The sequence below is a fragment of the Typopeltis vanoorti genome, chromosome 16 (assembly GCF_054136105.1).
Source record: "Typopeltis vanoorti isolate ZY-2024b chromosome 16, IOZ_Tvanoo_1.0, whole genome shotgun sequence".
NCBI classification, from domain to species: Eukaryota; Metazoa; Arthropoda; class Arachnida; order Uropygi; family Thelyphonidae; genus Typopeltis; species Typopeltis vanoorti.
The window spans coordinates 72,658,838-72,683,138 of record NC_143564.1 but is presented as its reverse complement, the minus strand read 5'-3'; the positions used below and the strand labels follow the sequence as shown (position 1 = coordinate 72,683,138).

General features: G+C 36.6%; 1 protein-coding gene across 1 annotated transcript in view; it reads right to left on the bottom strand.

The window, feature by feature from the left end:
- Positions 1–24,301, bottom strand: part of LOC150098126 (photoreceptor-specific nuclear receptor-like) — a 127,136-nt gene that overhangs the window by 27,372 nt on the left and 75,463 nt on the right. Inside the window, exon 5 of the mRNA XM_090406688.1 lies at positions 8,980–9,209. Within this exon, the coding sequence (XP_090262814.1) occupies positions 8,980–9,209 (230 nt within the window). The remainder of the gene's footprint in view (positions 1–8,979; positions 9,210–24,301) is intronic.

Genomic DNA, 24,301 nt, shown 5'->3' with positions numbered 1-24,301 from the left:
CCCATTTTACTTTTTAATAGAATAATGACATCGGTTATTTTTGCAGCGGTGGTAGACAGAGAGTTAAAGTTTAGAGGACATATTGCTAAGGTAGCTCATAAAGTTACTTGGCTGCTGAAGAGCACATTAACAAGTAGAGATAAGGAAGTTATTCATCTTTATAAGGCCTTGATACACCCACATCTGGATTACTGTGCTGAAGTCTGGTCCCCTTGATTTCTTGGCGATGAGGAATCAGTGGAGAGGATTCAGAGGCGAGTGACCAAGATGGTGAGTGGCCTGTGGAATGTTCCCTATGAGAATAGCAGAAGTTGAAAAAAAAAAAGAGGGGATATGATAGAAACATTTAAGTTGCTTAAAGTGTTTTATAGGATAGATGCAGGGGAAATGTTTCGGCACTTGGCTACAAGAACAAGGGGTCATTCCTGGAAGTTGAATAAAGGTATGGTTAGTAGGGTGTGAGGACTATATGTTCTGCTTGAAGGGTTTTGAATGAATGGAATGGGTTGCCAGAGTCAGTTGTGAGTGCTTTGTCTGTTAATAGGTTCAAGGAGAGGTATGATAGATTCTGTAGATGGATTGGGTCTCCCTCGATGAGTCCTCAGACTCCATGGAGGTGCCCATATAATAATAATAATATATAACACATTAAGAAATATGTGTGCCCTAGATATCTCTATCATTACTGTATTTCATTCTTAAGCAACATGTCAGGAGATGTTATTCCAAATCTTCCAAGATCATGAAAATTTCTGCGAACAATAATACAGTGGACAAGGGATTGGCAAGTTGTGTAGGGGGGGGGAGCGATATCCCAGAAGAGGAAAGTTACTACTAGTAGTGTACCGCAAGGATCTGTTTTTTTGGCCGTTGCTGTTTAACTTGCATGTTAATGATATCCGGAGAGATTTGAATGGTGATATTCAGTTGTTTGCAGATGATGCAAAGTTGGGGAGAACAGTCCGAAATGAGACTGATGTCGTGGCTTTGCAAGAGGACTTGAATGCGCTGGCTAAATGGGTTACTAGTTCAATTTTACAAAGTATAAAGTTTTAACATTTTAGAAGCAAAGATGGGATGTAGAATATACAATTCGTGACAGTATCTTGGAGGAAGTGGTGTAGATGAGGGATCTGCGATAAAAGGACCTACAATTTCGGGGACACATTGCTGGAATCGTAAAGACAGGACAGCGGATTATGGCAATGATTTGGAGGACACCAACATGTAGAGGTCAGGATGTTATAGCTGTACCATATAACGCTTTGATTAGATCACATATGGACTACTGTGCACAGATTTGGTCACCTGGTTTTCGAAAGGATAAGGAGATATTGAAAAGGTCCAGAGACGATTGACTAAGGTGGTTTCTAGTCTCTGGAATGTTGAGTATGAAGACAGACTGATGACATGTAAATTGCAAGGGGGCTAATGAATAGAAAGAGGAGGATATTACTGAGACATAAGTTATTAAGGAGTTGTTACTAGATTAATGGATGATATTTTCCAAGAATGGGGAAAAAACAAAAGGATAACAAGAGGTCATTCGTGGAAGCTGTATGAGGAGGGTGTGAGCAACGGGGTGAGGAGCAGATTTTTTGCATGGAAAGTGGAGGGTGATATTGGAATGAACTGCCTGATAGTGTTGTGAATGTGGTGACAGTGAACATATTTAAGGCACAGTGTGCCTTAAATATATTCACTGTCATATAATAAAGTGTGTGTGTAATAGTGGGAACTCCCACAATGAGTCACTTGACTCCATGGAGGTCTGATGATGATGATAATGAATGACCATGAAAAGAAAAAAAAAAGTGTAACTTTACCTCTTCAATACTAAGAATGCGTACAATATTTGGAGGGATTTTTTTTTTTTTATGCAACCCCATCCATGTATACAGTGACAACCTTAAACCCAGGAAAGATGGGACACCTTTCTCGGGTTCCGTGCTTTAGAGGGCCTCGCATATCACAAACAAAAAAAATTGATTAAATAAGATGTAAAAAATGAAATATTCAGAATCAATTCTTATGAAAAATAAATTTTATGGAATAAATATATAATATAATATAATAATTTATGAATTCTGTATGTTTTCATTTTATTACTCATCCAAACTTCGCCGGCACATCAACAGAAATTCACCCAGACATAATAATTAAATTCGGTCATCTGATATTTTGCCCACTTTCAGTCATATCAAAACCATAGCTTTACACACTTGTACACATTTTTTTTGAATTTTGTCATTATAAAGTATATTTGTCAAGGTAGGAGGGATAGAATTTATTTTATTTAACAGTTTGTTGTCCTGATTTATAATTTTTAAATATTTAGACATATGGTATGCAGGCCTCCATTTGTACGCTTGCCCCGGCCTCACAATTGTTAGGGGAGGGGTCTGCATATCTATACCACAATCCGAAAATCCTGCTCTGGAAGCCAAAACATGAAACTTTTCAAGCTACTTCAGATTTCCAGTAAATGTGACTGTGATTTCACACCGGCGATAAAATTCATCTCCCATCTAAATCGTCCACAGCACAGACATTACATTACAACCATTTCAGCCAAATTATGGAGAATGCAACCGTGTTAGAAATAATTACTTTAATTTTCCGATATTTCGACCTTCATATTAAAATCATCGTCTGAAGTTACTCATATATGTACAGAGACAAGCTATATTACATTTCAAACAGTATGCGAAAGAGACAATGATTTGATCAACCGTTAGTCTACTGGCTTGACCTCTAGTGAGGGGAAAAATAAGCTACATCATTCTATTTATAAGATTATCAGAGAACAAATTCACATAGATGGTTTTATTACAGCGAAAATGGTGTCCTAATTTAAAAAGAGTTGTTATATTAGAGTTAAGATCCTCGATTAATTACAGTCCGATTTATAATTAACTCTTGGACGGAAAGATTATGTGGATAGAATATGTGCCTTCCATATTCTTGGGAATTTAGACCATCATCATTATTAAGATTAGAGTGGTTGACAAGAATTTCACAGGCCTATCTGTCAGATAAACAGAATACAGAATGTATTACTGAAATACAACTTTAATGCCACCTTTAAATCTCCTTAAAAATTAAAGAACTTACTCAACTTATCCAAGGATCCACTTCCTCCGCTGACCCGCCCTGGAGTATACCATATTCATTGCACCAGTAAGTTGCCCTATATAGGATGCATAATTCCTACCCCGAAAAAAGAAACATAAACGGCACATTAAATTTAATAACTACGATAAATCCGGCCTTTCTGATTATGCCCCGAAATTACTGGAAAGGCACCTGTTGTTTACATCACACCAAAACAAGGTATGAACGTAAATTTAAGGAGGCCTGTGAAATTCTTATCAACCACCCTAATCTTAGCAATAATCTCTCTCTATGTTCACTGGGCATCTACAGATGGCGTACGGTCACTCCGATGCTTGGTGATGTTCCACACCAGGCCTCGCCATGTAGTCCTGTTGTTTGCTTTTCTGGCAGCATCAACTCTCCGAAGATCAGTCACCCCACACACGCCATCCATCCATCTCATTGATGGTCTACCCCTGCCTCTTTTTCCAGGAACTTTACCTTCTATTACTGTTCTGAGAAGTCCTCCTTCCATCCTTTCTATGTGTCCAAAATATTTTAACTTTCTTCTGTCAATATCCTTAAGGAGCCATAAAGTTCTACTAATCTTTTCTAACACCCATTCATTTGTACGCCTTTCAGTATATGATATCCTCAACAGCCTTCTGTAACACCACATCTCAAAAGCAGATATCCGTTTCTTATCTGACTTCTTTAGGTTCCAAGTCTCGCATCCATAAGTCGCTGTTGGAAAAACAACTGCATCTAAAATCCTCAACTTTGTTCCCATGGAGATAGATCCATCCTTCCAGATTTTAGACAGGGCTCTGACTGTTGTTTTAGCCATTCCTAACCTTTTTTCTGACATTTCTGAACAGCAATTCTTCACATTAATAATGGATCCCAGGTACTCATACTAGCTGACTTCCTCAATTCTTTCTCCATTAAGGTACACTTGTTTCTCAAGAGCTTCTCTGTTTGTTTTTCCTTTGAGAACCATGATCTTTGTCTTGCTAGAATTGAGTTGAAGTCCTCTGTTATTACTGATCTTGTTAACTTTAACAATTAGTCCTAATTCTTCCATGTCATTACAAAGGAGTACTGTATCATCAGCATACCTCAGATTACTGATCAATCTACCTCCTATCCTAATTCCTGTCCTGAGCTCATCCAATGCTTCACGCATGATGTCCTCTGTATATATACTAAACATATATACTAAACAAGCGAGGAGAAAGTAAACATCCTTGTCTAACTCCTTTTCCAACTTGAAGCCAGTCAGTCAATCCAACACCTGTTCTTACTGTGGCTTCTTGTTCCTTATGCAAGTTGGCTATCAACCTGACAGTGTGTTGAGGAAACCTATTCTTTTCATTACTTCCCACAGTTTCACATGCTCAACACAGTCAAAAGCTTTAGAGTAGTCTAAGAAACACATTACCAGAGGGAGGCTGAATTTATATTTTTCTATGATCTGTCTAAGGCAAAGGATCTGATCTCTGGTGCCCCTACCTTTCCTAAAACCTGCTTGTTCCTTGGGCATCTCTGCCTCAACTTTGGCCTCAATCCTATTTAGCATGATCTTTAATAAAATTTTGTTTGCATGAGATATCAAACTAATAGTTCTATAATTCTTGCATAGTGGTATGAAAACTGACTTCTTCCAGTCTCTAGGCCATGATCCTGTCTCCCATATCCTTGTAATCAATCTATGAAACACTCTTATCCCTCCATCCCCTGTGGCCTTGATTAACTCTGCTGGGATTTCATCTGCACCAGGCCTTATTGCTGTTGAGCTGCTTAACTGTTCTTTCAACTTCATGCCTAAGTGGAGGAGGTTCCAAATCAAAATTTTCTTGGTGGGAGGACTCCACATTTTCTTTATCCACTCTGCTGTACAGTTCCTCACAGTATTCTTTCCATCTGTTTTTGATTTCCAACTCTTCTGTTAGTAATGATCCATTCCTGTCTTTGATGACATTCAATTTAGGCTTAAACTTGTGCATTAAGTCACGAACTAAATAAAACATCCTTTTATAATTATGCCTTCTCATCTGGAACTCTATTTCTTCACATTTATTAGTACAGAACTTTTCCTTGTCCTGCTTGATGGCTCTTCTGATTTCTCTATGTAATCTCTTGTATTCTTCGGTCTCTGTGTCTCTTTGTTTTTCCAACCGCCATCTTTTGATTAGTTCCCATGTTGAATCTGATATCCATGGGTCTCTTGGTTTTCTTATTGGGCTGAGATACATCTTCGCTGTATCCTGTATTATCATCTTGACTCCTGGTGAGATTTCCTCATTGGTCTCCAAAAAATCATCCAACCGAGTTGATGTTTCTTCTGTGAACCCACTAGGAATTACTCTAACATCCAATCTAGTGGAATGTGCCTGACCTGGAAGTTTTCGGAGTCTTACTTTGGCTCTTACCAGCTGATGGTCTGTACCACAATCTACTTCAGGACAAGTATGCACATTAGAGATGCTCGTCTTCCACCACTGGAGAGCCAGGATGTAATCAATCTGGTGCCTTGACCTATCAATGTTAGATGTCCAAGTATAGGTCCGTCGCGAATGTTTCTGGAAGCAGGTATTGGTAATAACTAATCTGTTAGCACTGGCAAATTCCAACAGTCTTTCACCATGGGTGTTACGTTCACCCAGACCAAACATGCCACACTCCAGCGTGGCTCTCATACTCTTTCCCACTTTTGCATTTAAGTCTCCTAAGATGTACAGTATGTCTCTCCTTGGTAGGCAGTCCAAAGCAGTTTGTAAGTTTTCATAAAATTCTTCACTCTCTTCTTCAGGCCTATCCATGTGGGGTACATAAACTACCACAATTGATACATTGGTAGGCTGAGCCTTAAGTCTAATGGAGAATATCCTATCATTAATGGGGTTATAACCAAAATTCCAAGAATATGGAAGGCACATATTCTACCCACATAACATTTTCGTCCAAGAGTTAATTATAAATCGGACTGTAAGTAATCGAGGATCTTAACTAATACTCAACTCTCATGTTAAATTAGGACCAGAGGTGTCCTAGGGAGGGGCGGCACTTTGAACCTTTTTGAACTTTTGCAGTTAATTCTAAAATACAGTCTCGAGAACTCATTCCCAAATATTGTAATACTATTGCGAATTTTCCTTACAATTGCTGTAAGTGTTGCTAGTTGTGAGAGGAGTTTTTCTAAATAAAATTAGAAATATATAATGTAGGTAATTAAGAATTACCTACATTACTATGAAATAGAAAAATTGTCGATTACATTGGCGAAGTCTAACAGAAAAGCAAGAAAAATAACATTTTAGAATGTTGAAATTAAAGTTTTACTTCAAAAATAAACATCGTGTTTTAATTTATTTCTCTATACGTCGTTTTGACTTTTTGTAGTATTTTTGGTGTGTATTGAGAGGGGCAGCAAAAGCTCTAGCTACACCACTTTCGCTGTAATAAAACTATCTATATGCTTTGTTCTCTGATAATGTTATAAACAGAATATAGCTTTGATGTAGTTTTTTTTTTTTTTTTTTCCACACTAGAGGTTAGGCCAGTAGATTTACGGTTGATCAAATCCTTCTGTTTGGCATACTGTTTGAAATTTAATATAGCTTCTCTCTTAAATTAAGGAGATAAAAATCCCTTATTATTTTACAGCCAGTATGCGAAACTCTAAGATCGAAAACTACGATCTAAGAGTTTCATGCCGACGAACTATCGGCGAATCCAAGCGAAGGTATGTAACTTCTTTTCACTTAAACTTTGATATTATCCAGGTCTAGCTACTCACTGATGAGACCTCAAAAAAGGTTGAAACCGGTCTGGGTAGTGACCTCTCCTCATAATGTAAAGCAGTATTACATCTCCTAGGAGCTGTGTGTTTTTACATTATGAGAAAATATCAAGGATAGTGAGGGATCTTGCTCCACCTTTGCTTCGAGTTGCCTTGGTGTGGTACTACCAGGTGGTTACTTACGCTTGGATTCGCCGATAGTTCGTCGGCATGAAACTCTTAGATCGTAGTTTTCGATCTTAGAGTTTCGCATACTGGCTGTAAAATAATAAGGGATTTTTATCCCCTTAATTAAATTAAGGGGATAAAAATCGCCGTTTGGCTTTTCAATAGCTTCTCTGTGTGTGTGTGTGTGTGTGTGCGCGCGCGCTCTACACACACACTCCAGATGTAATATGAAGGTCGAAATTTTGGGAAATTAAAGTAATTATTTCTAACACGGTTGTAGTCTTCATAATTTGTCTGAAATGATTCACGACTTAGATTTCTAAAAATAAGAAGCCGTTCTCCGTGTAAATTTAAAACCAGTTATTGTATAATATAAATCAAGAATCTAGTAAAGACTTATTTAATCCATTAAGTTATGTCACCTTAATTTTAAAATTTATTCTAAGCTGAAATATTACGCTATAACTGATATTGCATATCAATTAGGAATCAAACTCCCATAAAAAAACATATATAGACACTGCCCCTGCCAAAAGTATCCGGACATTCCCCTAGATATAATTTACTCTGGTCTCTCAATAAAGCACTGCGTGGGATCTTCTATAAAAGGAAGGAAACATACATCCAAAGCAGGCTTTGCAGAACATGCTCAAGACACGTTAAGTTAAGTGATTTTGAACGAGCGATGATCACTGGGTGACGTATAAGTGTCAAATCCATCCGTGAGATCAGTATTCTGACCAGGCATCCACGATCCACTGTAGATGAAATTGTACAGAAATACGAGAAGCAACGTGCTACAACGGTCGCACCACAATCAGGAAGACTCCATATCCTTTCGGTCTGTGACAAACGGGCCATTGCCCGAGAGGTCACGAAGACTCGTAGGGCCACTCTTCAGGCCATCATAGCTGCTGTATCAGTGGACCCATCAACACGAACAGTGCAGTATGCTCTTCAATTAGATGGAGTTTTTCGGGGGCCGCGAAGAGGAAGCCTTTCATCTTGGAGGCTGTCTGTGCTGGTGTCAAGAGCGTCAGCACTGTACCAGTGGCCAGTAGGCAAAAGTGATGTGGAGTGATTAGAGTCGCTTTACTCTTCACCAATCGGATGAACGTGTGGGTCTGGAGACACCCTCACGAGAGACCAGAGACACCCTCTGGAGGCACCCTCACCAAAACTGCCTCGTGCCCATAGTGAAGGATTGTGGTGGTGGAGTCATGGTATGGGTAATGTTCTGTTCTGCAAGTGTGGGGCCCCGATATGTGGTGTGGACATGAGACAATGCCTCTAGGAACCAGGAGGTACAGGCTAACCATCTTCCTGGAGCGATAGCGAAGTTCTAAAGGAATGCAACCGATTGTTTCTTCCAGAAGGATAATGCGCTATGCCGTGCTGCACGTACAACACAGAAGTGGTTCACAGAGGTTGGCATTAATTTGTTACCTTAGCTGGCCCAGAGTCCCGATTGAAGTTATATGTGATATTTTGAAGTGCCTGTGCAAGCAACCTATCGCCATCAATTGTTGGAGCGTTTGAAAGCCGAATGGCAATGTATCCCCACACGTTGTAAAAGCCTTCCACGACATGTGTTGCAGCGGTAATTACTGCAAAGGGTGGCTCAACATGTTATTGACTACATCCATTTTCTATGGTCTACCAAACAAGTATTTTTTGGATACTTTTGGCAGAGCTGTGTGCATTGCTGGTTCTTGATTACATTGCACTGGTATGTATTTAAAAGTTATCTTGCTCAAGTTATAAATTTATTGCTGCCTATCCTACTTTTATTTTAGTTCAGTTCAAGATGATTGCCAGTTTCAGCTTTGATGTGTTTTCAGTTAGGAATTAAAAATGTCTAGGTCTTGTTTTAATATAATATAACTTTATCAGTCTTAAGTCAATGCATTTACCTGATCTCGAAATGGTAAATTAGCAAATGACGGCAGATTTTTGGCCCATTTTACAGCCATGAAGAGAAGATGAGCAGAAGTTTCGTATACCGTGTCGTGAGTAGGACTAGGCGGAGTACACGAATATAGCGCAGTCTCGCCATATGGAGATGTTGTAGGTGGGAGATAATTTCCAGAAACCACACTGCTTGAACAATCACTGTCCTCTTGAAGAGCTGAGTGGTCAGACCCTGCAAAGTATGCATTGAATTACTGAATGCCACAATTCAATTAATGAGGAACTAAATTATTTTAAACACTAATAAGTAATGGTTTCAGTTTTACAAAGTATCTTCTCTGAGTTCACTGTATCCAGCAATTCTCAACTTTTAAGAGCCTACACCGAAAAACGTACTTGCATCTTCTGCTTCATTCAACCAGCTGAAATTTTTCCTAAAATACTATTTATTATATTATATTATACAGGGTGTCCCTGAATTCATGGCCCAAACGTGAGGGGACGGTAGTACACACTGGAACCACTAATATTCGTCATAAAATATGCGGCCGCAAAAGCAGCCCGGTGCCGGTAGGGGGCGCAGACGAGGCGACACGGCTTAAAAGCGCTGGATCGGCAAAACCCCAGCATTCTCTGCGTCGTCGACCGGACACGAGATGGGGCAGTTTACGAACGCAGAGAAACCCGACATGCACCTGATGTACGGCGTAGCCGTAAGCAATGGTCGAGAGGCGCTGTTCAGGATGCTCAAGTCGCCATCCGTTCCCGTATGTGGTTTCAGCACGATGGGGCAGCCGCACATTTCAGCATGCACGTGCGTCAGAATTTAATGCCGCGTTTGCGGCCCCATATTCTATGACGAATATTGGTGGTTTCGGTATGTACTACCATCCCCTCACGTTTGGGCCATGAATTCTGTATAGAAATACTCCAATATTTGATGGGAAGTGCACCTCAAAAAAAGGTGGTTGAATCTCATGGGTGATTTTCCCCCCCCATAAGATTACGTGTTTTATAATGATGAGGTGCGTTCGCAGTCAACCAGTTTTAGCAAATAGTAAAATTTCCTTTTTTGTTGCATATCAAAAGAATTTACCAGAATATTAATATCATTATTCAATATTACCCTCTACAAACATTAAATTTTGACATGATCTTTTCTAAATGTTCTACTGTACAATAATCTTAATGCCTTATTCAGCTTAGCTTATAAGGGCAAAGATTTCAGTTCAATCGAATTATTTCGATTTTGTGACCACATTTTTATTAAAAAAGGCTGCTTTTTAAACCTAAACAAGTACTAAAAAACAAACTCGATAAGTTTCGTTAGTCGTCAGACTAACATCTTCAGGGGTAAAGATAATTAACAGTTTAAAGCACAAACTATAAGAAATTACGAAAAAAACAAGTTCATTTGTTGGAATTATGAACATCAAAAAAGTTCGTTAAAAAACCGAAAAACAGATCTATACAACTGTATAGATCTGTTTTTCGGTCGCGTTCTGTGGTTCACTTTCACTCTGTCCGAGGCTGAACTGGGTCAATGTTTGATAAACGCTGACCAAACTTGATTTAAAATCAAACCTCGATTTTTGTTGCATTGCGTAGGAATTTTGATCATATTTGCTGCCTCTTTGAATTTTCTTGTGAAACAGTTTTTATCAATGTAGGACATGTTTGTTCTGTCCCAGAGTACATCATAACCAGTAGAAGTCGTGTGAAATGCCAAACTAGACTTATGTTCTCTCTTTTTTTGTACGTCCTTTTGATGTTCGCTCATGTGGATTTCTCCCGATCTCCCCGTCTGGCCTACTTAGCAGATGCCACAGGAACAGTGAATATTGTAAACTCCTGGTTTTTTCATTAGGTGATGTGAAGGTTTCGGAGGCTGAAGAGATTTTGATATCTTTTCAAGTGGTAGGAAAGTCTCTTTTATGTTGTACGTGTAGAGAAGTTTGGCTAATTTATCTGTGACATTCTTGATATAAGGAAGGGTGACTGGGTTCTTGAAATCCTGCTTATTTAAGTTTCTTGTAGGTGCTGTATTGAGAATTTTCTTAAAGAGATGTTAGTCTGACGACTAACGAAACTTGTCGGGTTTGTTTTTTAGTACTTGTTTAGTTTTAAAAAAGCAGTCTTTTTTAATTAAAAATGTGGTCACAAAAATGAAATAATTCGATTGAACTTCTTAACCACAGAAACCTCCGCATGATTAAAGATTTCAGTTTGAATATAAGGTAATTATTGGATGGACGCTGAAATTGTTTGGAATTCCCTTTATTTGGGAATTTTTTTTTTATTTAGTGATCAACGAAATTACGATAGTAGCATTTCGTTTTGATATGACGAAATTGACTACAGTTTTCCACATCACTTATGTAAAGAACTGTTGATCGATACAGTTTCACAAAGTCACTTGAACATTATGTTTAAGTATCGTTTCAATGTGACAATACTAGTCGATGATAAATCCACTGTTAGTCAAAATCGGAATCATGCTTCCCTCGATAATGCAACTCTACAAGAGGGCTTCTCAATTAAATTAAGTAGAATTAAATAAAATGAGTCAATAACGACTGTTGAATCTTCGGCGGACCAATCATTGGTCAGTGGAAGAAGTGGCACTTTCGGATAACAACTGTAAATTTATAAAAACTCGAATTAAAAAACTAAAATTAAAGCGACAATGTTTGGATAAAAAGCTACTAAAAAATACAAAATGTATTTGTGTGAAATTGAATTGAACACATTGCATAAAATCGTAAATGAAATCATTATAATACCATTCAAGCGAACTGAGTCACAGCTTGCTAGAACACAATGTCACCATCTGATAACAATTAACTCGCTTTATTTCATTTATGGGACAATTTGTAAAAAAAAAATCAACTATCCTATAAATGATGCAGAAATTTTAAACGCTGCTCTAGTGTTGCAAAATAGTTGGATTTCACACATTTACAATGGACCAACAAGACTGGCTCTTAGGAAGAGTCTCATTGAAAAAGAGATGCTGCCCCCTACTGATAATATCAGTGTATTATTAGTGTAGTATAAGTTAGTGTAGATAATATCAGTGTACTGATCAAATATTAATGCTGATTTATATACTACATTTATGCTTATATATTGATTTATATAGTATCTCTCATGTATTTATATTTTTCACTGAATAAAAAGTTTTATTATTTTTTTAATTAAAAAAAAACAGACTCAATAAAATATAAGAGTATTTTAAAACGTTCATATGTGACAACTTATTGAAATTCATGAAACCCGACCCAATTTCTAACGCTGATAAATAATGCAAATATCATAAGTGAACCATTTTAAGCAAAATTAGGTCAAACAGAATTACATCCACAGTACATAATGCCAACAAAAAAAGACCCTAGGTTCAGTTGAGATAATGAATATCATTTTGCCAGTTAAGATGTAGATGGTGTTGTGCGCTGATGATAGTAGTATCCCAGTGTGTCCTCCCACGATGAGTGCAAGGAGTGACACCTTGAAGGTGTCACGTAATAATAATTATACAGATATGCAAAACACCATTTTATTGATTGTCTGCAATTATTTTCTTCCTTGTTAATTATATTAACACGTTTATTATCGGTTCTATTATATTGCAAAATGATTTGAAATTATAATTCCTCTTTGACTTCATCTTCATCTCACAAGTGATCCTGTATTTCATTACATTCTCCAAGTCGGTGAGGAATTATATCAGTTCACATAATTTTGCCAGTTAATATGTATAATTGAAATCGCAAAACATAAGTTTTCCCACAGGAAAACTTCTTATGTTTTCCTGTTTTGTATTCTAAATCCAAATTTTATTAAATACCATCCAACAGAGCACACTTATTGTAATATATATCAACATATTTTGACCGGCACTGTTTACACACTATTTCAGAAGCATAAATGCTTCTGAAATGGTGTGTAACCGAAACAAATATTGTAGTGGCTCGACAAATTTTCGTAAGGATTCCAAAGCATCAAATGTAAAATTTGTCCAGCCTGAATCCAGGAATAAACTTGCAGGGATATGGATGAATATAACTCTTACATAGCTAAACACGTTCTAGGTTTAGTTATTGTGATAACCGCAAACTGCAGCCAAACACGGCATTTATTTGTTACAACCCCCCCCCCCCTCTCTCTCTGTGTTTGAGAGTGAATATACTGTGTGTGTGTGTGTGTGTGTGTGTGTGTGTGTGTGTGTGTGTGTGTGTGTGTGTGTGTGTGTGTGTGTGTGTGTGTGTGCAGGGGCGGCTCGCCTATATGGGTCATAAGGGCCGAGCCCTACCTATATTTGTATAACTAGCCCAATAATTGTAGTTTTAAAAAATACGTATCTTGTAATTATTATTTTTTGATCTATTTCCAATACGTTTTATTGTTTAATAAAAAAAAATTACTGTAGTATTTTGTGGCAATATTGTATAATGCGACTTAGTACGGTCTCTGGGGGCCAGCCACGGCTTGCCCTATTTTATAGGTGTAGAACACAGGGCATGTATGTGAGCCGTGCACTAGCGATCGTGTTTGTTTACCGGGCGCAACGCTTATCTTGGGGCCAGTTTAGTCTGGCCCAGTCACTGTGTTGGCACGTACGTACATTGCGCGCGATTCTTTCATTGAGAAGCACGTGCTTCACAATCTCAGTGGATTCTGACTAACCATTATTGTAATGGAAATAATAACTATAAATCAATAATAGAACCCACTATATAAATATAAAAAAAATTAAGTTGTTTTTGGCCCCTGGCCCCACCTGTTTCTATTGTCACCAGCCGCCACTGTATATATTTTCTTGCTTGTTCAAAATTGCAGTTACATAACTTGTACACAACTATTGTTGTATTTGTTTTGCCTCTCTAACTTTGTGATAACGCATCCGTAACGCTTGACAGAGAAATATTTTTAGGCCTTTTTCAGCCGGTTCCGAGTTAGTCGATCTTTGAAGCAGGCAACTCGGAAGTCTACAAGTCGTCGAGTTCTGGACGCGACTACAAATGACAAAATTTAGGGATGAAATACACATACCAGCCTCTGAATTAGAAATCTTTATGCATATGTACGTAAATATCACTTACGCAGCGTATACGAAAAAGACTTGATCACGTGCGTCGTCACGTGTTCTAGACCAGTGGTCTCCAAAGCGGGGTACGTCAAAAAAAGTTTTATATTGATAGGAAAAAAATTAAGTAATTAATTAAAGATAAAGAATATTACTTTATTTCATTAATTAAACATATATCTAATATAGAAAACGTTATAAAGATCCTGTAAACTTAAATTTGCGAGTAGCGCACATTGGGCGACTTTGCACACATAATCGTCCGTGGCAAAGCTGTCATGTTTTTTAAAACTAGGGAGTAAATCTCTTACTTCTTATCATTGCCATTGTTTGTAGAGCATCCTAGTGTTGACAAGCCCAACTAGAGAAGGAAAATTGCTTAGTTATCCTGCTATCTACAGATGACAATACAGTTGTATTAATTATTTGACTATTAGTAGTAAGTTTAACGATTTTTTAGTATATATTGTTTCTGTGCAATTCCAACGCCTTTTTGTGCTTACTTTTACGTTTACACTAGAAATAGTGAATTAATATTAAATTATAATAAATTAATTGACATTAGATACAACACAACTTTGAAAAACGAATTTCAACAGAAATCTCTTCGCAATTGGTGGATGAGACTGAAGTCCGAGTATAGCAATTTAGTAAACACAGCAAATGATGCACTCCTACCGTTTGGTTCTACTTATTTATGTGAGGTATCATTTTCTGCAATGACAGGTATTAAAACCAAATATCGAAATAAATTAAACTTGGAACTAGACCTTCGTATCACAGTATCAGAAGCCATCAAACCAGAATTTCAAGAAATTATGAAAGAAATGCAAGGCCATTGTTCACATTAAATATTGTAATAAATATGTTTGTAAGCTGTTAATAATAAAAATAATGTGTAAAAATATCTAGCTTTTTTAATTATTATATGATGATACAAGGCATATTTCCTCTTTATAATACTTATTACAATAGATTTTTGTGGGTACCCGTCTGGCTGGAACCACGATTTTGAAAACAGCAGACTTAACGGTTTCTCAAAAGATGAGGCATGCCGATGTTATGTTTAATCAGCGGAAAAATAACTGATTGGTCTAAGAGGCATAACTGTGGTCCCAAGACAGTCTATCAGGAACGAGATCGCCATGGTCTAAGAAGGCTTGTAGAGATAAAGAGAACTTCTTGTGTGCAGCAATTGACCGAAGCATTTAACGAAGGCTATTCCCCGACCCATATCTCACAGAACTATGTGCAGGAAATTGAAGATCACTATTGGTCACTCAGTGACCGGCATGTGTACTTCCCTCTGTTTGTTAAAAATAAATAAATAAATCTTTAGATGCCGTCTATACTTCCCTTCCGTGTACAGTATTTATTTGAGGAATAAATAAACGTTTAAACAGAACGATTCCCTCCTGGTTTGTGTTGTTATCGAAAACTTCTTAGACAAAAAAAAAAAAAAAATGCACACTAGCCAAATTGTATGACGTTACTTGAGTCCCTACCTCAAGTAGTTTCGCCCCTTATGTAACTGCAATTTTCAAATTTGGGATTTTGATTCGTGGTTGCCAAGGCCTCTAATCAACATTATTTGTCACAAAGGAAGAAAGGGGGTATTCTGCTAATACCGCTATATTTTTATTTCTCTGTGTGTGTACAACACATAGCCTATGATATTTCCCTAGCCAAACGACCAAAAGAGAAGAAATTTTGATATTGTAAATTCAACGATGACGATGCCAATTTGTATGGTGAACAAAAACATTCGCTCTTATAGATCAGCGTAGCATCGCAACTTCCATGAAGCTATACAGGTTGAAGAGACGTCTAAATATCTAGAGAAACATTTTATATCCCCTATTTCTCTCTCTCTAGCCTATTCTAAAATTTGCAATCTTTGGTCCAGACAAGCAGGTTCCCTCCGTAAGATAAGGTTTTAAACTTGCAAATCAGCAAGATTCACCGCCGAACACGCACGAGCATATAAACAAACATCACGAGGATTATGAATGATATCTTTCGTCCATTAAACCGAAAACTTACCTACCGATTTTCAAACGTAAGGCTCAAAGAGGTCCAGCCATTCCCTTTGGAGAATAAAAAGGAATTCAAGAATGGATATAAGTATGGTATTGCTAAAAATCCTGGGATTTGCTTGGATTTTGAGTGAATCTGCGGATGTTATATGAGTTAATTTTGAATGTATTTACAATTTTGCATTTTTTTTTTTTTTTTCAAACTAAATGGCCAATCTTTCAGCAATTCAGTTTACTAACTTTAGGATTTGTCATATTATTTACTATTTGCATTTTTAAATATGGTTTGATTGATCACAATAATCCTTGCTCTGTCTCGAGAAAGATTATCACTTAAGAAAGCTTTGCTTAAATAGCATTTTTAATCAGAAAATTGTGTGCATTACATTCAGTATCATAAATAAATACAAAATCAATTAGTTTTTGCAACCAAGGCATAAAATACTTCAAAATGCACAAAAATGTTATTAACCTAAAATATGGTTTATATAGTATAAACTAAATATATAAATATGTATTAAAAGTAACTGAAATAAGTATTAAAACGGTCCATTTCATAAAGGATTTCAGACATCAGAAGCATTTCAATGTCTGCTGAACAGAAACGATAAGAGACTTCAAATATTTAAGTCCTGATTCAGTAAACGGAAACTATGGCTTGACACTTCATATGTATATGCCTCCCAATGAAAACTGGCAGGCATAATCATAATTTATTTATTGTCTCTATCGCGCTGAAAGAAAATTAATAGCTTCGCTACTTTAAGCTGGGTAAGAGGTTTTGCATTATCGCGATGCATAAAAGGAAAATATATAAAAACACACACATTCCCCGAATTCGTAACGAAAGTTTACAACAAATGCCTAAAAAGATGGAGTTTTCCTTTATTATGGAAACGCTCTAAAATTATACCCATAATCAAACCAGAAACATCCGACGAAAATAGCAAATACAATTACTCATAAATGTTGCTAGTAAGGTACTAGTAAAACTTCTGATAAACCGAATAATGCACTTTGTCTACTCAAGAAACCTATTAAGTAGCAATCAATGTGCATTTAGACTTCAATAAAGCACAGCAAATGCAATTATGGAGGTTAAAAAAAAGTTCACAGGAGAGAGTATCTACAACAACAACAAAAAAAAAAAAAAGACGTTACTACTGACCTCGCTCGATGTATAAGAAGCCTTTGATACTGCTTGGTGATTAATTGGTCCAGCCATAATTAATTAAGAGATTTCAATCGAAAAAACCTACTCTATCTTACAAAAAATTATTTTACAGACAGAAGAGCAACCATGACATTAAAAACAAGAGCTGTAACGAAAGAAGTCAAACGAGGCTGTCCGCAAGCTTCCTGCTGTGGACCAGGTTTCTGGAACATTCAGTACAACTCGCTATTAAGACTTCCTTTCACTACTGAAACAAAAATCATAGCTTTCGCCGATGGTAATGATTCGGGGACGCGACGGCTTACAATTAGAAGTAACGGCCAACGAATAACTCCTTAAAATTGCAGAGTGGGCACGCGAGAAGAAAGTTACCTTCAACAGCACCAAGTCTAAAGTGCTCCCCAATCAAAACAACCTGTAACGTCTTCCTAAACGAGGAAGTTCTCGAAGTAGCCAGTGAGCTAAAATACCTAGGAGTAACAATAGATGAAAAAATTACCTTAAACAAGCACATCTATGGTACCGAAAAAAAGCTTACAAACCTTCCAGCTAAGTCGGCAAGGATAAAGTGGGGATTAGGCCAATGAGCGCTGAAAACAATATATACCGGAGCTATACTACCATTGATATCTTATGCTGCACCTGCCTGGAAAGATGCACTAAAATCAAAGAAAAATCGACAAAAGATAAAACAGAGTTCAACGCCCTATGGCCAATAATTAAAGAATACAGGACATTATTTTTCGTGGTAGCTTGCGTTATTGCTGGTCTAACACCGATCTGCCTGAAAATGCAAGAGTTCTCTCTTATATATGAAATCACTTCCGAAAGATGCAATGGAAATTCCAACATTGATCTAAATTGCTGCGAACGTGCGCTTCACTACAGCAGGTGGCCTCACCCAGCAAAGAAAACATATATTAAGGAGAAGGAAAAGGACTACGGAAGGGAACGTTGGTTGTTCTTTCATTGCATATTACAGACAGTCCATTATAGAAGAATGCTGCTCTAGACTGCATCCCCTCTGTTCCAACAACCAAGCAGAACAACTTGCCATAGTTCATTCACTTACATAATCTCCGAGAATTAGAACTCAACACCTCTCATCAAAAGACAGCAACAATTTACTGTGACAGTAGAAGCACTATAGACGACATACAAAACCAGAACAACCATTATAGAGTTAATAGAACAGACTAATAGAATCTGGTTTGGAATTTCACTCTAGAGCAGGGGTTCCCAACCTTTTTGTTTCCTAGAGCAGATTCTAAAATACCAGTAGGGCGACGGGCACCATTATTTTTTCAAGCAATTTTTTTTTAATTCGTTTGTTAAATGAATACATACAAAGTTTACATTATAATCAAATGTTTTATTACTTAAAAGTTTACATTATATAAAAATTTAAATATATATATGTCAGTAAGTGTGATCTTTGGCATTGCATTTCATTGGCCAGTGCTTCATAATTAGGAGAATATGATGATATTCCAGTTCTTAAACTGGAATGAACAACTTCGAATGAGCGTCTACTTTACATTGTATGCGTTTAATACTCGTCATGTGTCATTAACGCATGCGTCATATAGCATGCCGTGAATTGTTGCGTGATTATTTCAAACTACACGGCACACGGTTGAACAGCAGCGGGCACACACAAATTGGTCGACGGGCGCCATGGTGCCCGCGGGCACAGGGTTGGGAACCACTGCTCTAGAGGGATGGGAAATCAAGTTCTGCTGGGTAAAGGCGCATACTGGAACAGCAGGAAATGAAAGAGTGGATCAGCTGGCTAAAGAAGCGGCTATAAACAAGTTATCAAAAGTACTCGAAATCTGCTGTAAAAACACTTGCAGACGTAATAAGCCTAAACTGGAAAGAAGAATGGAAAACATCAAAAAAATTCTTGCCAAGTATCAGAAGAAGACTACAGCTGAAAAAACACGCCATCTCTCTCTCTCTCTCTCCAGGTTTAACCACGCTACTAACGGGACATGGAAAATTAAGACACTACCTACACAGGTTCCATATCCTGGAATCCCCATCATGCATTTATTGTCCGCATCTTCAACAGACTGTCGATCCCACACTTTACGACCGGAAGCCCCTAATACAACACATCACCAAGTGGCCAGTGTCAAAACAGAGACTTATCGAAAAGTATTACTCAAAATTAATTAATTTTGACAACAGGATCAATTTGCAGTCGTTGTAATGTAACATAAATTGCTGATATTGTGTGAATTATATAGTGTAAATATATGTACAGCTGTATATGTAAAAATATAAATATAAATGCCAAGGTCGGAATCGTACATATAGATGTAAAAATATAAATGTAAATATGAATATTGATACAAAAATATAAATATAAATGTTAATCAGTACTTCGAAGCTACATGTATGCAATGGAGCATGTAGGAAATAAATTACCTCCTGGTGGGGTTACTATTGGGAGGAACACACACACACACACACACACACACACACACACACACACACACACACACACACACACACACACACAGGTTTGCTAAGGAGGAATGAACAAGTGCATAGCATTCTGGCGCCAGCCCTATGGAGGCGGCAAGAGAAGTTTATATAACATTACTGAATATAGGTGTGAGGCAAGATATCATCTTGCACCTGCACAGCAATTACCTTTGGCGCGCACCTACAAAACAGGTGAATTATCTCGAAAACACGTAAAACATTAAAATAATCCGAGATCGACCAGCATAAGACGTTCTAATCATTATTAATGTTATAGAAAATCTCCCATTTTATAGGCGACTCATTTCGTTTAGAAACCTTCATGGTAAACAGCTTCAAACTTGAGGTACTCAGGACTGAAAAGACAGGCAGTATTTCATTTTTTTTTTTTTAATGAAAAGTACTAAATAGAAAAGTTTAGTCAACTTTTAATATGCAATACTGTCATCGATGGGATGTGAAGATAAAACAAAGGAGAAAATTATGAATTCAATATTTAATGCCACTTAAAAAATTTAAGGATGATCTGTATTCTCAAAATTCGTACAAAAGACCGTTCATGAATAGAAAAATTATCACTGCATAGGTATGCTAATACGACGAATGTATTCCAAATTCTAACAAATGCTGGAGAACTGTGAACAAGTAATAGGGGTCCCACTAGTGACCAGATCAAGATCAAGATAAGATAAGGAATCGTGACGTGATTGGTTGATGACGTCATTGTGTGCATGGCTTCATGGGTGTGGAATGTTTGGAATTTCCCTGTGGGCAACTGTGTCACTGGCTTCAGCTCTTGTGTTTTGGTTCGCGTATGGGATTATGGGTGATGGTAGAGATAAGGATTCGTGTCGTGATTGGTGGGACACTTTAAACAAGATCTAGATCAAGATAAGATAAGGAATCGTGACGTGAATGTTTGTTGTTATGAGATGTAGATAAGTGACGTCATTTGTTATTTGTAAATAAGTGACGTCATATTTGTTATTTGTAAATAAATGTCGTCATTTGTTATTTGTAAATAAGTGACGTTGTTGTTTTGAATGGAAAGGATGATATTAGTGGATAAGAAATCGTGTCGTGATTGGTGGACAGATCTGACCAGATCAAGATCAAGATAAGATAAGGAATCGTGACGCGAATGTTTGTTGTTATTGAGTTTGGAATTTCGCTGGGCCCCCCGCCTTCTGTCAGAAATATCACGTGGTGTGATGGGTGATATTTAGAGATAAGAATCGTGACGTTATGTCTTTGTGCGGTATTTTGGTTTGGCTATGGAATTGTGGGCTATGTTTTGAGATAAGATATCTTTTAATTTTCCCAGGGTGACACACATCCGTCATTGTCGTCTGTGGGAATTCTTAGAGTAAGTCGTGATGGCGGCAGTCTTTCGAGCTTTTCTGAATAATTAATTATATACTGATGTCACTCAAACACACATACTTTTTTTCCATACCTCATCTGTATTTTCTTCTATATTCATATTCTAATCAAGTTCATATTTTATTCATAATTCATCCGGATATTTTGATTTGTCTAAAAGTAAGATCTTAAAGTTCAATACATAAATAAACAAATCGTGTGTGTATTCACGGTTATTTCAAAAGTGTTCTTACTTAAACATACATACATAACACATCAAAGACACTGTTTGTTCTTTTAAGTTTACATATTTATTTCACAGATATTATTTACATTGCAATATGCAAGAAATAGGAATTGAATTTACATATATCACCAATGCAAATGGTGTTTTTCTTGGCGTAACATTTCTTTGAAAAAAAAAAAAAAAAAAACTTACATTTCTTTCCAGAATGGGAACATCGTGGTACTATCTAGGTTTTCTGAATATTCCAAATTGTTGATTAACATATATTCACAGAACACAAACACAAATCTGAAAAGACTTTTCATTATAGGTTACTGTGGCTAACATATATTCACACCACAAAACACACAAAACATAGGAGTTGATAGATATTTCTGTCAATAACCAGAAAAGCTAGTGGACTACTTAATTTACTTTAGTATCCGTTTGGTTCTCTGTATTAATCTTTCCCACGGGTGCCCATCCTTGGTTGGAAAGTCTACGCGCCGTTTTGTTTAGGGTAAGTGTTATTTCCGGTTTCGAATTCCGATTGCTGTTAGAGTATGGAATTCAGATAAGTGAATTTTTTTTTTTTTTTCAAATTGATTGGTTATTTTCTGTATTTTACTTTTACAGGTCATATTCTAACAGAATAACTGAGCAGAATTAATAAATATATAAAGTATATGAGACTTAGTTGAATATTTAATTTAGATTACTATCCGATTGGTTCGTTCTCTGTTTAATTCCTTCCCACAGTTGCTCATGCTATGTTTCCTAAGCTTGGTGGGAAAGTCTATGCGCCTTTTTGTTTAGGGTAAGTGTAATTTCCTGTTTCGAATTCCGAGTGCTGTTAAGGTATGGAATTCTGACAAGTGAAATTATTTATTTTTTTTTTTCAAATTGAATGGCTATTTTCTGTATTTTACTTTTAAAAATCAGTTTAATTACATATTCTAACAGAATAACTGAGCAAAATTAAAGAATAAATAAAATGTGAATTTATTTTCCAACACTGTAGATTTCTCACTAAGTCGTATCTTAAAGATATCTCTCTTATCCGGTCGCCAACTTGTTGTACCTAGGTGAAAAATAGTGTGTGTGTGTAGTAACGTGTTGGTTTAAAATATCTAATGGCTCTGTAAAATAACCAAATTCTAGCAGTATTGTAATTTCAGGTGAAATCTTCTGCACTAAAATTCTGGTTATTAAAATAATACTCGATTTTTTTTTTTTTTTTTTTTTTTGCTTCCAAGAGTTGACAGTTTCTTGATATATTTGAGGGCTTGCATGAACAAATAAGACTTTTAACTCACTGAGTCAAAAAAATAAATAAATAAATAAAATAAAATAACAAAAATCTAGTTAGTTTGTAGAGCCTGTGTAGCTCAGTGGATGTGGCGTTTGCACACCACCGCGCTAGGCCGCACGAAGGAAGTCTTGGTTTCGAGTCTAGTCGGCGACTAGAGGAAATTTTTCTAAGCCTTTTTTCGACCGGTTCCCGAGTTAGTCGATCTCTGGCACGGGCAAGCAGGTTTTTCCTCCGGAAACTCGGGTTTTTCGTCCTGTAAACTCAAGAAAATCGACCGTAGAACCCACATTATTTCAGACATTAAATATATTGTGTTAGGGTTAGAGACCACGAGATGGCGGCACATTTGAGCCGTCTCTCTTCACTGCGTACCGCTTAATTAGTGATAGCCTTGGGCCATCTGTCTCTGATTGGGTACCAGTGGAGATTGAATTGCCCACTCAGTCTCCAAAAGTTAGATAGGGCTAAATGGCCTCGCCTACTCCCGTATATACGGGAATAAAAAAAAAAAAAAGGCGTTAGCTGATTTTTTTTTTTTTTTTAGTTAGTTTGTGGCATTAAATTTTACAAGGAGAAAAAAAAATGTTGTGGTCTTACTTAAATTTGTATTTTGACTGTTGTCCTCTCAGCCCGACTCTTTTCTTTTCTTTTTTTCACAGTTGGGATATTTATATATTTTAACACAATTATTATATTAGATATTCTTTCCAACACAAATAAATAATTATGTATTCTTATTTCAAATGAATATTAGCTCAGAAAGAAAGAAAGAAAATTGTAAAGAAAAAAAAAATGTTTACCTTCAAATAACTATTTTGGAATCACAGCAAACAAGAAATTCATCACCTTTTCAAAGTTTTTAAATTCCTACCCATATTGTTTTCATCATTTGGTATCATTTAAATGAAGAACGGTTCTGGCTATAAAGTTTGTTAATGTTATTGATTTTTCTCTTCCAATGGCTGTAATTTTTTTTTTTTTTGATACATTCATGCTGATTCGTTGTTATCTGCACGCTACGATACCTTTTTATTTTCTACAACAAACGTTTTTTGAGTTTAAGTAACGTGATTGGCTAAAATATCAGCTGTTTGTCTCTGTAAAATAATCAAATTCTAACAGTTGTATTGTTAGAATTTGGTACGACTGTTTTTTCTAGTCTGGTGAAGGTATCTACTTCAGATGTAGTAACAAATTGTCACTTATCACTTCATTTTTACTTTATTCACAAAACTACAAATGCGTTATTTGGTATGGTCTCTGTTTTTAATTCCCCCATTACTAGAATGTACGGGTGGTAAAGTTTTGAAATAAGTTTCGACTCGCAAGAAAAATAAAATGTTTACATTCAAATAACTATTTATGATCACAGCAAGCAAGAAATTCATCAGCTTTTCAAAGTTTGGAAATTCATACCCATTTTGTTTTCATCATTTGGTATCATTTAAATGAAGAACGGGTATGGGTATTAAGTTTGTTAATGATTTTGATTTTTCTCTTCCAAAGGCGATTATTATTTGATATATACATGTTGATTCATTTGTTATCTGCATGCTACGATATATCATTTTTATTTTCTACAATAAACTTTTTTAGAGTTTAAGTAACGTGATAGACTAAAATATCAGTTGTCTC